This window comes from Rousettus aegyptiacus, unplaced genomic scaffold, assembly GCF_014176215.1.
Source record: "Rousettus aegyptiacus isolate mRouAeg1 unplaced genomic scaffold, mRouAeg1.p scaffold_m13_p_9, whole genome shotgun sequence".
Taxonomy (NCBI): Eukaryota; Metazoa; Chordata; class Mammalia; order Chiroptera; family Pteropodidae; genus Rousettus; species Rousettus aegyptiacus.
The window spans coordinates 84,001,422-84,018,041 of NW_023416312.1; the positions used below are offsets into that span (position 1 = coordinate 84,001,422).

The 16,620-nt window shown below is 35.8% G+C and overlaps 1 protein-coding gene across 1 annotated transcript in view; it reads right to left on the reverse strand.

Annotated features, from left to right (window-relative positions):
• The window catches only part of FRMD7 (FERM domain containing 7), a 59,749-nt gene that overhangs the window by 11,851 nt on the left and 31,278 nt on the right, over positions 1-16,620 (reverse strand). The window contains exons 5-6 of the mRNA XM_016136813.2: positions 14,318-14,415; positions 4,883-4,997 (exon numbers count right to left, since the gene is read on the reverse strand). Of these exons, the coding sequence (XP_015992299.2) occupies positions 4,883-4,997; positions 14,318-14,415 (213 nt within the window). The remainder of the gene's footprint in view (positions 1-4,882; positions 4,998-14,317; positions 14,416-16,620) is intronic.

Here is a 16,620-nt window from a genome sequence, read left to right on the forward strand (position 1 = left end):
CTTGGAATTCAAGAAGTCAACAGAACACCCAATTATCTCAAGCCAAAAAGACCTTCTCCAAGACACATTGTATAAAAATTATCTAAAATCAATAACAAAGACAGAACTCTTGAGACAGCCAGGCAGGAAAAAAAACCTAGTAATGTATAAAGGTAAACCCATTAGATTATCCTCAGACTTCTTAGCACAAACCGTACAAGTCAGAGAAAAAAAAACAGAATCAAATATTTAAACTATTGAGAAACTACCAGCCTAGGAAAATGTACCCAGCTAAGCTCTCCTTTAGATATGAAAGAGATATTAAGACTTTTCCAGACATACGAATATTGAGAGAATTCTCCACTACAATGCCTGCACTACAGGAAATAATAAGAGGGGTCAGTTTACCTAAAACAAAATGACAAAAAATACATACTTAGTAGTAAAGTGACTATCAGGCAAATAGAAGCAGAGGAGTGCAATCCTTACTAAGAACAGCATACATAGGAAGAAATTGAGATAACAATAACTGAAAAGGGGAGGGATTCAAAGATCCGAATTGCCAAAGGGGAATAAAGATCAGGCATAAGGCATGTAGAGAAGAAAATGGATAACTGTATATCTATAACTATCCTTTACATATCCATAATGGTAAACACATGCCAAAGAATAAGAAATGTTGTATATAACATAAAACTAGAAGGACCAGAGAGAAAACCCACAAAAGCCAACCAAAATAAAGAAAACACAAGCACAAGCACAAGCACAAGAAAGCAATGGAAATACTGAGCCACCAGAAAGCAAAAGATAAAATAGTTGTAAGAAGACCTCATATTTCAATAATCACCTTAAATGTAAATGAACTGAAGTCACCAATAAAAAGGCACAGAGTTGCAGAATGGAGCAGAAAGCAAAACTCAAACATATACTGCCTCCAGGAGATGCATCTCAGATCCAAAGACAAATACAGACTCAAGTTACAGGGTGGAAAATGATATTTTAAGCAAATGACATTCAGGGAAAAGCGAGAGTAGGGGTACTAATATCAAATGAAATAGACTTCAAAATAGAAGAGGTAAAGAAAGATACTGAGGGATACTTCATAATGATAAAGGGAATCATGCACCAAGAAGATATAACACTTATTAATATCTATATTCCCAATCAGGGATACCCAAAATATGTAAAGCAATTAATAAGAGAACTTAAGGGAGAAACAGACCAAAACACTATCATAGTAGGGGACCTAAATATCCCACTGTCAGATATGGACAGATCATCTAAACAGAAAATCAATAAGGAAATAACATCTTTAAATAACATATTAGACTAACTGGACATGATTGGCATTTACAGAGCTTTCCATCCCAAAACAGCTATTTATACATTCTTCTCTAGTGTACATGGGACATTCTCAAGGATTGACCACATACTGGGACATAGAGATAGCCTCAACAAATATAAGAGGGTTGAAATCATACCAACCATATTCTCTGATCATAATGCTTTGAAACCGGAGATCGACTGCAGAAAGAAATCAGGAAGAACCATAAATACATGGGAATAAACAACATGCTACTGAGGAATAACTGAATCAAAGAAGAAATAAAAAGAGAGATCAAGAGATACATAGAAACAAATGATAATGATAGTACAACATATAAAAACTTTTGAGACATGGAAAAAGCAATATGAAGAGGAAAGCTCATACCTTTATAGGCCTATCTCCAAGAACAAGAACAAGGCCAAATAAACAGCCTAACACTTCACTTAAAAAACTAGAAAAGGAAGAATTAAAAAAGAAAGAACAAAGACTAAAGTCAGCAGAAGGAAATAAAGAAAAAAAGTTATGGCAGAAATAAATGAAATTGAAAATAAAACAATAGAAAAAATAAATACAACACAGAGCTAGTTCTTCAAGAAGGTTAATAAAAATGACAAACCCCTGATTAGACTCACTAAAGAAAAAAGAGAAAGGACACAAATAAACAAAATCAGGGATGAAAGAGGGGAAATTACAATAGACATCACAGAAATACAAAGGATCATACAAGAATACCATGAAAAAGTATATAACACCAAATTTAATAACCTAGAAGAAATGGACCAGTACTTAGAAAAATACAACCTTCCTAGACTATATCAAGAAGAACTGAAAAATCTAAATAGACTGATTAGCAGTATGGAAATTTAAACAATCATCAAAAAGCTACCATAAAGTAAAAGTCCAGAACAAGATGGCTTCACCATTGAATTCTACCACACGTTCAAAGATTTAATACCTATTCTCCTCAAACTCCTCTAAAAAATTGAGAGAAGGCAATACTTCCCAACTCATTTTATGAAGCTAATATTACTCTGGTACCAAAACATGATAAAAATAACAACAACAACAAAAGAAAACTACAGACCAATATCTCTCACGAACACAAATCCAAACATCCTAAGTAAAACAGTATTGACCCAAACAAAGCAACAGATTAAAAAGATTATACACCATGATCAAGTGGGCTTCATCCCAGGGGCCAAAGGATGGTTCAACATATGCAAATCGATTAATGTGATACACCACATAAACAAACTAAAAAATAAGAATCATATGATCATATCAATAGATGCAGAAAAAGCCTTCAACAAGATACAACACCCATTTATGATCAAAACACTTAACGAAATCAGTATAGAAGGGAAGTACATTAACATAATCAAGGCTACCTATGAGAAATCCTCAGCTAAGATTATACTTAATGGTGAAACACTAAAAACCTTCCCTCTAATATCAGGAATAAGGCAAGGCTGTCCACTACTGCCACTGTTATTCAATATAACAATGGCGGTCCTAGTGAGTGCAGTCGAACAAGAGAAAGATATAAAAGGCATCCAAGTAGGAAATGTAGAAGCCAAACTGTCACTATTTGCAGATGACACGATTCTATATATAAAAAACCCTAAAGACTCCACAACAACACTACTAGAAACAATAAGCAAATATAGTAACATTTCTGGATACAAATCAATGTTCAAAAATCCATAGCATTCCTATACTCTAACAATGAAGTGTCAGAAAAAAAATAAAAACAATAATTCCTTTTGCAACTGCAAACAAAAGAATAAAATGCCTAGGGATAAATTTAGTGAAACAAGTGAAGGACCTGTATAATGAAAACTATAAGACTCTATTAAAAGAAATTGAAGAAGATACGAAGGAATGGTAAGATATTCTGTGTTCTTGGATTGGAAGAATCAACATAGTTAAAATGACCATATTACCTAAAGCATTGTACAGATTTAATGCAATCTCCATCAAAACCTCATCGCCATTTTTAAAAGAAATAGAACAAAAAATCGTCATATTTTTATGGAAGCACCAAAGACCCCGAATTGTCAAAGAATAAGGCTGGAGGCATCACTCTACCCAACTTCAAATTATACCTCAAAATTACAGTAATCAAAACGTCATGGTATTGGCAGCAAAACAGACACATGGACCAGTGGAACAGAATTGAGAGTCCAGAAGTAAACCCATATTTATATAGGCAAATAATTTTTGTCAAAGAAGCCAAAAACATACAGTCAAGAAAGGAAAGCCTCTTCAATAAATGGTGCTGGCAAAACTGGAAGACCATCTGCAAAGGAATGAAACTAGACTGTTCTCTATCACCACATTTAAAAATTAACTCAAAATGGATTAAGGACCTAAATATAAGACCTAAAACAAGAAAATGCAAAGAAAAAAGCAGGGACTAAACTCAAGGACCTTGGACTTAAAGAGGATTTTATGAATTTGACCTCAGAAGCAAAGGAAATGTAAGCTAAAATAAATGAATGGGTCTACATCAAACTAAAAAGCTCTGCACAGCAAAAGAAACCATCTACCAGGTAAAGTGACAAACATCAAAATGGGAAAATATATTTGCAAGCAATGCCTCTGATAAGGGCCTAATATTCAAAATATACAACACTTCTTCCTAGAGGACGTACAAATTGCCAACACATATATGAAAAGATGCTCAACATGACTAGCTATTAGGAAAATGCAAATCAAAACCACAATGGGATACCATCTCACACCTGTTAGAATAGTTGTAATCAACAGGACATGTAATAACATATGTTGAAGAGGATGCTGAGAAAAACGAACCCTCATACACTCCTGGTGGGACTGCAAATTGGTGCATTCACTATGGAAAACTGTATGGAGTTTCATCGAAAAAGTAAGAATTAATCTTCCATATGATCCAGCAATTCCTCTACTGGGTATATATCCCAGAGACTTGAAAACCCATATCCAAAAAGATATTTGCACACTGATGTTCATAGCAGCATTATTCACGGTGGCCAGGACAGGGGAGCAACCGAAGTGTCCTACAAGAGATGGTTGACTAAAGAAGCTGTGTTACATATATACAATGGAGTATTACTCAGCCATTAGAAGAAATGAAATACTGCCATTTGCAACAACATAGATGGACCTTGAGATAAGCCAGACAGAAAAAGTTGAAAATCACATGATGTCATTTATATGTGGGATATAAACTTAAAATCAACAAATGAACAGGACAAACAGAGACTCATGGCCATGGACAATAGACTAGTTAGTGGTTACCAGAGGGTAAGGGCAAGGTGGAAGGCTGGAGGTAGATGGGGTAAAGGGTTGCAAATATGTGGTGACAGAAGGAAATCTAACTATGGGAGGTGAACACACAGTGTAAATATATATATTCCTTATCGTTAAAATGTACAGCTGAAACTTACTGGATTTCGTTAACCAATGTCATCATAAAAAATCAATTAGTTAATTAAAATAAAATAAAATAAATTTTATTCTAAAAAAAAAAAAAGAGTCTGTCCCCAGGTACAGTGTTTTCTGCTGGTGGAAGCAGGTGCTAAGTAAAGTACTTACATGTGCTTCTGATGAAACTGCATGATTTTGCTTTCTAAGCAGTCTTGGTTCTGTAAGTACCGGGTTCGTGCCAGATGTTTCCCATCCTTTTCTTCGTGAAAGTCTCCCAGTTCTGCTGCATGACAGAAAGTGACATTTTTCACATTAACATTGTAGATTTAGGCAATGCAATGTAACGCAGACCCTCTGACTTTCTCAAACAGCCCTTTCTTTGTAGCCAGTGCAGCCTGAGGTCCCCCACACCACGTTGTATGTCTATTTATGCTTTCGGATATAGGAGGGAATTAACTGGCTCTTTTTCAAATCAGAAGCAGTGGGTTGCGATCAAGTGTCAGCACCCTGAGTCACAGACACAGAGCAGGTCTTAAAGGCCCCAGGATCACAGATATTTTATTCTCCTGAATTCTGTTTGTGATCTCTTCCATTTCTGATCAAGTTGAATAGTGTCCCCCGTTCTCATTTTCATAATTCAAGTACTAACCCTCAGCACCTCAGAATGTGACTATATTTGGAGATAGGGCCAATAAAGGAGTGATTAGGTTAAAATGAGGCAGAAGGGTGTTTTATAATCCAAAATAACTGCTGCCCTTTTAAGAAAAGGAATCCTGGACACACGGAGAAACACTAGGAGTGCAGGCACACAGAGGCTAGACCAGGTAAGGATGTATCAGGAGGGCAACAATCTGCAAGACAAGACGAGAGGCCTCAGAAGAAACCAAAACTGCCAACTCCTCAATCTTGGACTTCTAGCCTCCAGACTTTGAGAAACTAAACTTTTGCCATTTAAGCCATGCAGCCTGTGGTAATTGTTATGGCAGTCCTAGCAAATAAATAGCCCCATAACTACAATGCAAACCAGTCATAGCTGTTCATCACTCTGTACATTGGGAATCTAGTAAAACCTCAGCTATCTGCAATCCCCAGTAGATAAATCATTCTCGCTCTTCCAAATGACTGGCAGTTTATCCCTGATCATAATCTACTCATTTCTAGATGTCTCCAGTTTATTATTAGAAACATTTATCATAGCACTATGCCTACAAAGTCAATTGAGGTATATAGGATTATCTGCCCCCACAGTAAATCGTTTCAAAATGATTTGCTTTAAAATTCTTGTCTCTTCTTTATAATTTTATGCCTTCCCCCTCTTATCAGACTGATATGAATCACTTCCCGGTCATTGACTTCCCCTGAAGAGATAGGTCTCCATTTGATTCTGAATTGTGACTTCTAATCTACCATATGATAAAAAGCTAAAGCAATTTTTCTCATAAAATTCACATTGTAACATGAGAAAAAGGGAATCCAGATAGCCAAATGTGTTAGCAATTTATGAATTGTAAGAGTAAATAGATTTTCCATTGAATCCTGTGTTGCTCTCCTATTGAGCAAAATACGTGTCCATGGGGCACCAATTCTGAGTGCTAGAAAGTTTTCTCTTTTGTCTTGGTTTTCTCTTGTGTTGTAGACAGCATGCTCGTTTTTAAACAGATGAAGAATATGTGCATATTTCCCAGAAAATCACATTATAATGAAAATCTCCATATAATAACCTTTTTTGTTAAAAAAAAGACCAAATCAATGGCTTTTATTTATTGCCAAAATTGATAAAGGTAGCAATCTCTGGTTTCACTGATTAATTCTATCAAATGTTCAAATTAAATATAAATACCAATTCTTCACAAACTTTTCCAGAAAATAAAGGAATGAATACTTACCATCTCATTCTTGAGGCCAGTATTACTCTGATACCAAACTCAGACAAAGGCATCACAAGAAAACTACATACAGATCAAAATCCATTATAAATACAAAAATAAAAATCTTCAACAAAACACTAGTAAACTGAATCCAATAACATATAAAAATGATTATACATTATGGCTAAGTAGGATTTATCCCAGGATTGCAAGATTAATTAACATAACACATTATGTTAATAGAATAAAGGATAAAAATATGTTATCATCTCAATAGATGCAGAAAAGGCATTGGGCAAAATCCAAAACAAATTCATGATAAAAAAAATTCAACAAACAAGGAATAGAAGAAAATTTCTTCAACCTAATAAAGGTTAACTATTAAAAACCTACAGCTAACATAATTACACTAAATGTTATGAAACCGAATGCTTTCCCTTAAGACTAGGAACAAGACTAGGATGTCTGCTCTTGCCACTTGCATCCATTATTGTACTGGTGGTTCTAGTCAGTGCAATCAGGCAAGAAGCAGAAATAGTTTCTTAAATTACACTGAAAAGGAAGAGATGAAACTGTGTTACTTATAGCCAACATGTTCCTGTGCCTAGAAAATCCTAATGAATCCAAAAAAGACTACTAGAACTAATATATGAGTTCAATGAGGTAGTGAGGTAGAAGATCAATATACAAAAAGTCATCATATTTGCATATACTACCAACTGAACAATCCAAAAGTGAAACCAGGAAAACAATTTCATTTATAATAGCAATAAAAAGAATAAAACACTTGGGAATAAATTTAACAGAATATGTGTAAGACTTATACACTGAATAGTACAAAACAGTGACAAGAGAAATTTCTAAAAGATCTATATAAATTAAGACGTTTCAGGTTCATGGATTAAAAGATTCCATAAGGTAAAGATTATAATCCTGCCGAAATTGATCTATAAATTTAATGCAGTCCTCACAAATATTTTTGTAGAAATTGACAAATGATCTTAAAATTTTACATGGAAATGCAAGAGAAGAACAAAGCTGGAGGATGTATGCTTCCTTATTTCAAATCTTAATACAAAGCTACAGTAAACAAGACAGTGTGGTAATGCCGTAAGGAGATTAATGGAACATAGTTGAAAATCCTGAAAAAAGTCCTTATATTTATGGTCAATTGGTTTTTGACAAAGGCACCAGGATGATTCAGTGGAGAAATAATAATAGTCTTTTTAACAAAAGGAACAAATGGACATCCGCATGCAAAAAAAAAAAAAAGTGACATTGATTTCCTACCTCATCGCATATACCATACGAAAATACTAAAAGATTCAAAATGGATCATAGACATAAATCTATGAGGTAAACTTATAAAAGTTCTAAAAGAAAACTTAGGAGAACATCGTTGTGGCCTTATGTTAGGCAAAGTGTTCTTGGATATAACACCAAAAGCAAAAACATGACCCACTAAAACAAATTGAGAAAGTAGAATTTTATCAAAATTAAAAACTGTTGCACTCCAAAACCAGGCAAAATGGCATAGATGATAGAAGCTTCATTCATTCCTCTTGTGATCACATCAAAAATGTGAAAGAAACACGGAGCAAACAGCAAACAGAGCCGCCAGAGCTCTAGATGAACAGAAGTCCCACAACTCGGAAGAGAAATAAGAAATCACTCTGCAACAGTTGGGAGTAGGAGGGGGCAAAGATGTGAGGCTGCTTAGTTCAGATCAGCTGAGTGGAACTGGCAGCTGCTGATGCCACTTAAAGGGGCCATGTCTGTGACCAGATTTTCTTGGTGACAGCTGTGCTCATTCTGAGCACCAGCACCCATTCGGTTGTTCAAGGGGCAACAGGGACTTACAGGGTGACACTGAGTTGTCAGAGCAAGGTCTGAAGGGAAGGCTTTCTCCCAGGGAGAAGTGCTGGTAGTATACATTGTTCTTCTGTTGAGCCCTCCCCCTCCCAGTGTGCAGATGCAGTGCTGCCTTAGCTGAGACTTCATCGAACTGGATAACAGAGTTTGCTTTGCCCAGAGGATTTTCTGAAACTCTGCCTTCCCCAACTCGTGGCCCTACTCAAGCCACATCCAGTTGTATCCTCTGCAAGTCCCGTGCTCCTTGCTAAGCAGCACCAAGACACAGACTTGTTGTAGCTGGCCTTGGTTTCTGGCATGGCTTCTCGAAAACTATAAGCACAGCAACTGTGGATTGCTTGCTGAATTTACCAGGTGGCCCTAGAAGAGCACAGGCTGGGGCTAAACTTGGCCTGCAGCTGAACCCTCTCAGGACTGTGCCACTGCACACCTATCACACAAATCCATGCTAATAAGACTGGGAGACCTGGGAACTTTGCTTAGTACATAGAAACAGACACAGAAAGGCAGCCAAAATGGGAAGACAAAGGAAGCAGAAACCATGTGAAAGAACAGAACAGAGATCCAGAAATAATGGAGTCAAGCAATCTCGCAGATGCAGAGTTCAAAACATTGGTTGTAAGATTCTCAATGAAATTAGGAAAAGTGTAGATGAACTCAGCGATAATATTAACAAAGAGATAAAACACGTAAAAATGGAAATGGAAATTATATGAGGGAACCAGTCAGAAATGAAGAATGCATTATCTGAAATGAAGAGTGTATTAGAGGAAATCAACAGAGTGGATGAAGAAGAGGATCGAATCAGCAATATAGAGGATGGTGAAGACGGGACACCCAATCAGAATGGCAAGAGAAAAGTAACTAAGAATATAATGATAATTTAAGGAGGTTATGGGACAAAATTCAGGGTAACAACATTCATGTCCTGAAGAGGGAGAATAAGAAGTTGAATATTTATTTGAAGAAATAATAATGGAAAACTTCCCTCACCTGGTAAAGGAAATAGACGTACAATACCAGAAGCTCAGAGAGTCCCCAAGAAAATGAACTCAAAGAGGCCCACGCCAAAACACATCATAGTTAAAATGCCAAACGTTAAATACAAAGCATCTTAAAAGCAGCAAGAGAAAAGCAGTTAGTTGCCTACAAGGGAGGAGCTCCGATAAGACTGGCAATTGATTTCTCAAAAGAAGCTTTGCAGGACAGAAAGGCTTGGCACAAAATATTCAAAATGTTGAAAACCCAGGATCTACAACCAAGAATACTTTATCCAGTAAAGCTATCATTTAGAGTCAAAGGACAGATAAAGAGCTTCCCAGACAAAAAATAAGCCACAACACTAAGCCAGTATTATAGCAATTGTTGGAGAGACGTCTTTAAGAAAAAACGTATCAAAAACAGGAATAAAGAATGGTAATAACTACCTGTCTATGAACAAGTACCACAAATGGAAAAGAATTAAGTGTTTTACCCCAAAGATAGGGAGGCTTAATGGATAAGAAAACAAGACCCGTACATATGCTGCCTATAAGGGACTCACTTCAGATTAAAAGAGACCCAGACTAAAAGGAAGGGGATGGAAAAAGACATTGCCTCGATGGACCTAGAGGCAATGAATGCTGAATGAAGTCAGATAAAGACAAATATTGCCTGATTTCCATACATGTGGAATCTAAATAACAAAATAAACAACAAAAACTGAAACGAGATACAGAGGATCATAGATACAGAGAATATTTTTATAGCTACTAGATGGGAGAGTGGTTAGGAAGACAGTGAAAAAGGGCAAAGGGATTAAGAAGTACAAATGGATAGATACAAAATAGTCATTGAGATATAGAGTGTAGCATAAGGAAAATAGTCAACAATGTTGTAAAAAATATGTAAAGGGAAGAGGGGTATTTGATTTAGTGGGATGACCCCTTCATTATTTATACAGATCTCTAACCACTATGCTGTATAGCTGAAACTAATACATTATTGCATGTCAACTATAATTGAAAAAACTTTATTGAATTGTACAATGTAAATATGAGCAACTAATTGTCTGTTATATTTCAATAAAGTGGGGGGGGGGCGGCTTTTGCATTCCAAAAGACAGAATTAAGATAATAAAAAGTGAAGCTACATATAGAAAAAATTGCAAATTACATATCTTAATAAGAATATATAAAAATCTCTTAAAATTCAATAAAACACAACTTATTTTAAAATGAGCAAAAGATTTGAATAAGAATTTAACCAAAGAAAAGATAGGAACGGTTAATAAGCAGATGAGAAGGTGCTCAACATCATTAGTTAATAAAAATGCTAATTATAACTGCAATGAAATACCTCTTCGAACCCACTAGAATGGCCATAATCAAAAAGATAGACAACATCAAATATTGGGGAAAATGTGGAGAAATTGGAAACTGCATACATTTCTGGTTTTATTATTTTAATTTGGAGAACTATTTGGCAGTTTCTTAAAATGTTGAACATAGACTAACTGTAAGATGAAGCAATCAATTGCACTCCTAGAAGTCTATCCAAGAGAAATAAAAACATGTGTCCAAAGACTTGTATGTGAATGTTCAAAATATTATTCATAATAGTTAAACTAGAAATAATCCAAATGTCCATGACAAGGCAAATAGGTAACAAAAATTTGGTATATCCATAAAATTAAATAACTCAGCTATAAAAAAGAACAAAGTACTATGATTCCTGCTGGAACATACATGAATTTCAAAAACATTACGATGAGTGAAAAAAAAAGCCAGATGAAAAAGACCACATATTTTGTCATTCGGATTACATGAAATGTCCAGAAAAGACAAATCTATAGAAACAGAAAGTAAGTTAGTGGTTGCAGAAGCTGAACATGAGAACAGGGAGTGACTGCAAATGGGCATGAGAGATCTCTTTTGGTGTGATGGAAATAAATGTTCTAGAACTGGATTGTGGTAAAGGTTGCACAACTTCGTAAGCTTACTAAAAACTGTTGAGTTATTGACCATAAGGAAACTATAAAAACACATAAGACTGCTTGTTTTTCTCTCCATATAAGATGATAATAATCTAGGAAGAAACGTATGACATACAAATGAGTAAATATCATCAGTAACAGAAAATAACAAATGTAACAAACACCTTCACTGTTGTCACACGACAATGGTCTATTATCTGGTTTCCCCACTTTCACCATTCGCTCAAAAAGTCTATTTTATTCCTCTTTTTTGTTGAATAAATTTGACATGTAACATTATATAAATTTTAGGTATACAGGATGTTACTTTGATACATTTATATATTGTGATATGATTGTCATTATAACAATATTATAACATTACATAATTATAATACAATTTATTGTCTATGTTCATTATACTGTGCATTAGACCTCTATGGCTTATTTAGCACTTGTTACAAGTTTCTATTTTCACAATAGCACCCTATATGATCTTGTTAAAACCCAATTCTTATCACTTCACTCCTCTGCTCTAAATACTTCCATGGCTTCCCATCTCGAAGTAATGTTCTAAGTCTTTAATGTGCTTGCAAGACCCTTCATGATTATTCTCTCCCTCTCTCACTCAGTTTTGGCTAACCGCAAAGCTTGCTTAATGTTTCTTGAATACTCCAGGCATGCTCCCACCTCAGGCCCATTGCACTGGATGTTCTCTCTGCCTGGAACTCCTCTCCACCAGGTTTCTACATGGTTTTCTCTCTCAACTCCTTCAATTCTTTGTTCAACTGTCACCTTCACAGTGAAGCCTACCCTGTCCATCTTATTTAAAAATTTAGTACTCACCACCAGAATTCCTCATCTCCTTTCTATACTTTATTTTTTTCTCCAATGCATTTATCACCTTCTAACATACAAAACTTATTTCCTTATTTTGCTTATTGTCTGACTCCCTTCCACTGCCAAAATGTGGGCTCAGCGAGGGAAAGTATTTTTGTCTGCTTAGTTTACTGCTATGTTCCCAGTGCCTATAATAGTACTTGGCATGTATTAGATACTCAATAAATTTTTTAAGAATAAATAACAAAGAAGAATTACTAAAGGCATTCATAAAAGGGAGGCTTCATTTGGAATGTATAAATTGTGATTGGGAGGGAGTGTCTGACTAGAGCCAGAGGGGTGTGTAAGAGAAACTTAAGCAGATGAGAATGTCAGAATGTAGAAGTTCTTGAATGTCTAGAATATAAATATTGGATGAAGAATAAATAGTAAATGAATGAGCTCTTTGGTTGTGTTCTGCACACTGCTTCAGCATCCAGTGAAACAGTCTAACTTCAGCCTTTTTCTGTGGAAATATCATCTATTGATAAAATATCTTCTGTAAAAGCTGAAGTGTTCCATGCTGTACTTGAAATGGCCACTATGTAATGCTCAAATTTATAATGGTGAACCATTAAAAATAAAATTGAGGTCCCACATTAGAGGTTGTCAAGGAGCACCAATCCCCCGATTGGTCTTAATAGGCAGCTAATGGAGAAGAATAAGTCTTCCAACATTGTTTTCTCTATCTGCTTTACCCCATGCCTTCCACCAAGCTAAGCACAATACTGAACATATGGTTAGTGTCCTTGGCATTCAAGGCCTTCCAAAATGATTCTTAGTTGTCTGCCACCTCTCCTTAACAGACCCTATACTTCAGCTTGACTTGAGCTGCATCCTCTGTATACACTACTTCTTGTCCCACTACCATTTTTTTTCATGTTGTTTTCTCTGCCTATATAATTCCTATGTCTCTCTTTAAGGCCCAGCACAAAAGCCATCGCCTCCATAAGCCTTCCCTGATTACTATTGGTCTCACTGCCTGCTACCTTTCTGAGATCCTGGAGCTGTCATTACCTGTCCCAGTCAGGAGTTGCTTGATAAACACTGATTCAGATGCTGTACCTATCCAAGCACTTCATTCTAGATTTCCCAATGAAAATAGAAATCTACATATTCTGGACTGTCAGGAAGGTAAGGGATAGAGGTAAACAAATGAACTTGTGAAACAAACAAAAAACGAATTTATGATCCTGAAGGAATGGTAATGAAAGGTGTATTAGTGGAATGCCTCTCTTAAAGAGAAAGTACAGCCAGTGCTAGAAGAAGAGATACTATCTCTAGCTACTTTGTCTTCTCAGCTTCATCCCATCCCAGGCAAGTTTCCAATATTTCCCAGGCTCTTTCTCTCTGCCTTCCTTATTCAGCCCAGTCCAACTACTTGGCTGCTAGGATATGGAGAACTCTAATAGATACTTGAGACCTTTTTCCCTTTCATCCTCTCTCCACCTGCTGTAATTTGTGCTTTGTTCTCTGGGGTAATGATACAGAGTAACACAGAAATCATATCAAATGTGACAATGTGCCACAGAAAGCACATCTCAGAAATGTATCCTGGGGCAAACAGAGGGAGTGGGGGCCTGCCTAACAAAGTCCATGCCTGGATTAGTTGAAACCAGTTTCTGAATGGCTAGCCCCAGGAGTAAGAGGGAAAGGTTAGACCCAGATAGAAGAAAATCAGCATTTACTTTTAATCTACATAAACACAACCACTCTGTGAGAAAGTAGTCTCATCACTATTTTAAAGCCTAGTAAACTCAGGCAAAGGCAGATGAGGGGACTTTACTCAAGACTACAACAGTTAGAATGTAGTAGAGACAGTATTTAAATCCAAATTTCCATGACTGCAATGACAGACATGACTTCAACGACAGCCTCCTTCTACTGGGCTGTGTTGTTTCTATATATCTTATTTAGGCTTTCTCTCCTCCATAAGTCCTAACACAATGATGGGCACACTAAGGGTGTTCAGCTCCTTTGTCTGGTTCTCTGCCTGGTCAATACGCCCCAAAACCAACATTTACTACTTACATTGTAAGATGTGAGATACCATCAATGCTGTACAGTTGTCACTGCATGGAAGCCTTCCTAGAGCCAAATCCGTCTTTATTTGAAGAGTAAAAAGATACCTGCCAAGAATTTGGGAGAAAATCTCTTGGTAAAGAAACAGGAACAAGAAAGAAGCATTTCACTTTACCCAGATCCAAAATGTTTCAAAAAACAAATGGTACCCCCAGTCAGTGAGATGTCCCTTTGGGGTGGTGAGTAATTTATAGGCTTCGCTTTAGCCCCAAACCAGCACTAGACCACAACTCAGCTGATCTAGCACTTTGGCACACCTCACGGCCATTAGGAATTACCTCAACCAAATCTTCCCACCAACTTTAAGGAGTTGGTCGATCATCCTCTGGTGGTTTCTGCCACATAGCAAAACCACATGCGAGCCAGAGAGAAAGAAAAATTCAGCAAGAGTCAGCCCACTCAGGAGGCCAGTACTGCTCTGTTTATAAAATGTGATCAAGCATTCACTATCAAAACAACTTAGGAGGTAGACTGGGCAGGAAAAACCATACCATTTCACAGTTATGGAAAGATAGAGGTTAGGTGATTTGGGCAAGGTCATATCACCCAAAGATAGTGAGACTGTGGCTAGAATTCAAGTCTGCCATTGAATTCAGACCTTCTCCTGTCCAAAAAATTGTGTTTCAGAAACCAAGGACTTGAGACCACCTTCCCTGTGTCACCACAGTCCAGCCCAGTATTTTGCACAAAGCAAGTATGGAATTCCTGTCCTGAATGGAATGAAACCAAACTATCCTTTTTCCCACTCACAACTCATCAGGGACCCATAAAGTGCTGGCTGGTATCCAGAGCTTTGTCAAAGAGATAGCATTTGTGCCACACTTTTAAGCCATCATCAAAGAAGAATCAACTTTGAAAAGATGTATATAACTAAGATTCTACCACTGACCACTTTCTTCCGTGGTTGAATATTGGTTACAATATTTTATTTTATACATAAAACATTTGTTGACTATCTACTGTGGGTGTTTCCCTATGTAAGATGTGATTTTCTAAATAAATCTCTATCTGGACTTTAAAACCAGTTAAGCCTTGAAGGAAATGTGGAGAATCAAAATTAATTTCTGGTGATAGATGAAAATTCCGATTAGAAAAAAAAAACAAGTAAATTAGGAGGTGATTATTCAATTTACAAAAGCATTCATCATTATAATTCTTCCAACTGTGAGCTCCCCTAATGAGTTAGAAATGAATCAATTAGAAAAATTATATTTGAATGACAGTCTCAGAAACTCCTATATTGGATCCAAGTAAGACATCCTTGTAAAGTCAACTATAGTTAAGTATTCTTAGATGGAACAATGAAGAAAAATAAAGGAAATCTAATCTTTGCCATTGTCTGCTTTCAAATATAGATATAAATGAGAAACATCAGCCTCAATTGCTAAAGGGAAAGTGATTTAATTTTGCTCCTAGAAAGAAAGGAAGGGAACATTTTGGTCATTTGATATGTTCCTTGCTATTAAGAAGACAGCTGCCTGCTTCAACAATCAAATCCTTGCTCTGAACAGCTGATGAATCATTTATTATCCCATTGATTTTTCTCATTCTTTTTTTTTGAGAAAGTTTATCTCCATCAAAATCGGCCACTATTTGAGACACAATGGAAATGGGTTAGCAAATGCAAACTAATATAGAAACCAAAATATCAAGTTATCTGGAAAAGTAGTCTACAATTCATAAATGTGGAGAAAATTGGGAGAGAGAAATACCTCAGAAAAGAGAAATACCCCTGTAGAAAAGAGGTGGAAAAGAACTGGCCGTGAATCATGTTGTGGGGAAAACTTCAGCGAGAATATCTGCCAACACCCTGTGATCTTGGCCAAGTCATTTTAGGTCCCAGGACCTGTTTCTTGATCTGTGAATCAAGAAGGCTGGACTAGATTATCTCTTATATCCTTTCTACATGTAAGAGTCTCAAGTTTGGAAAGCAGAGTAAGGTTATAGGGAGTATGATGTTGAAAATGTATTTTTGAAAAAGTAGGTTCATGTTATAATTTTAAAGAATATTTTATAAGTATAAAAATACTTTTTAAATGTTTTATACTTTTAACTTTTTAACTTTGCATAAGTATAAAATATTTTACTTTTATAAATTTTAATAATTTATCATTATAAATTATTATTAAATTATATTAAATTATTAATTTATCATTAAATAATAACAAAAGATCAATTTATATTATACATTATAAATAATTTATTAAAATGTTATACTTTTTAATTTTTTAATTTTTTTATAAGTATATGTC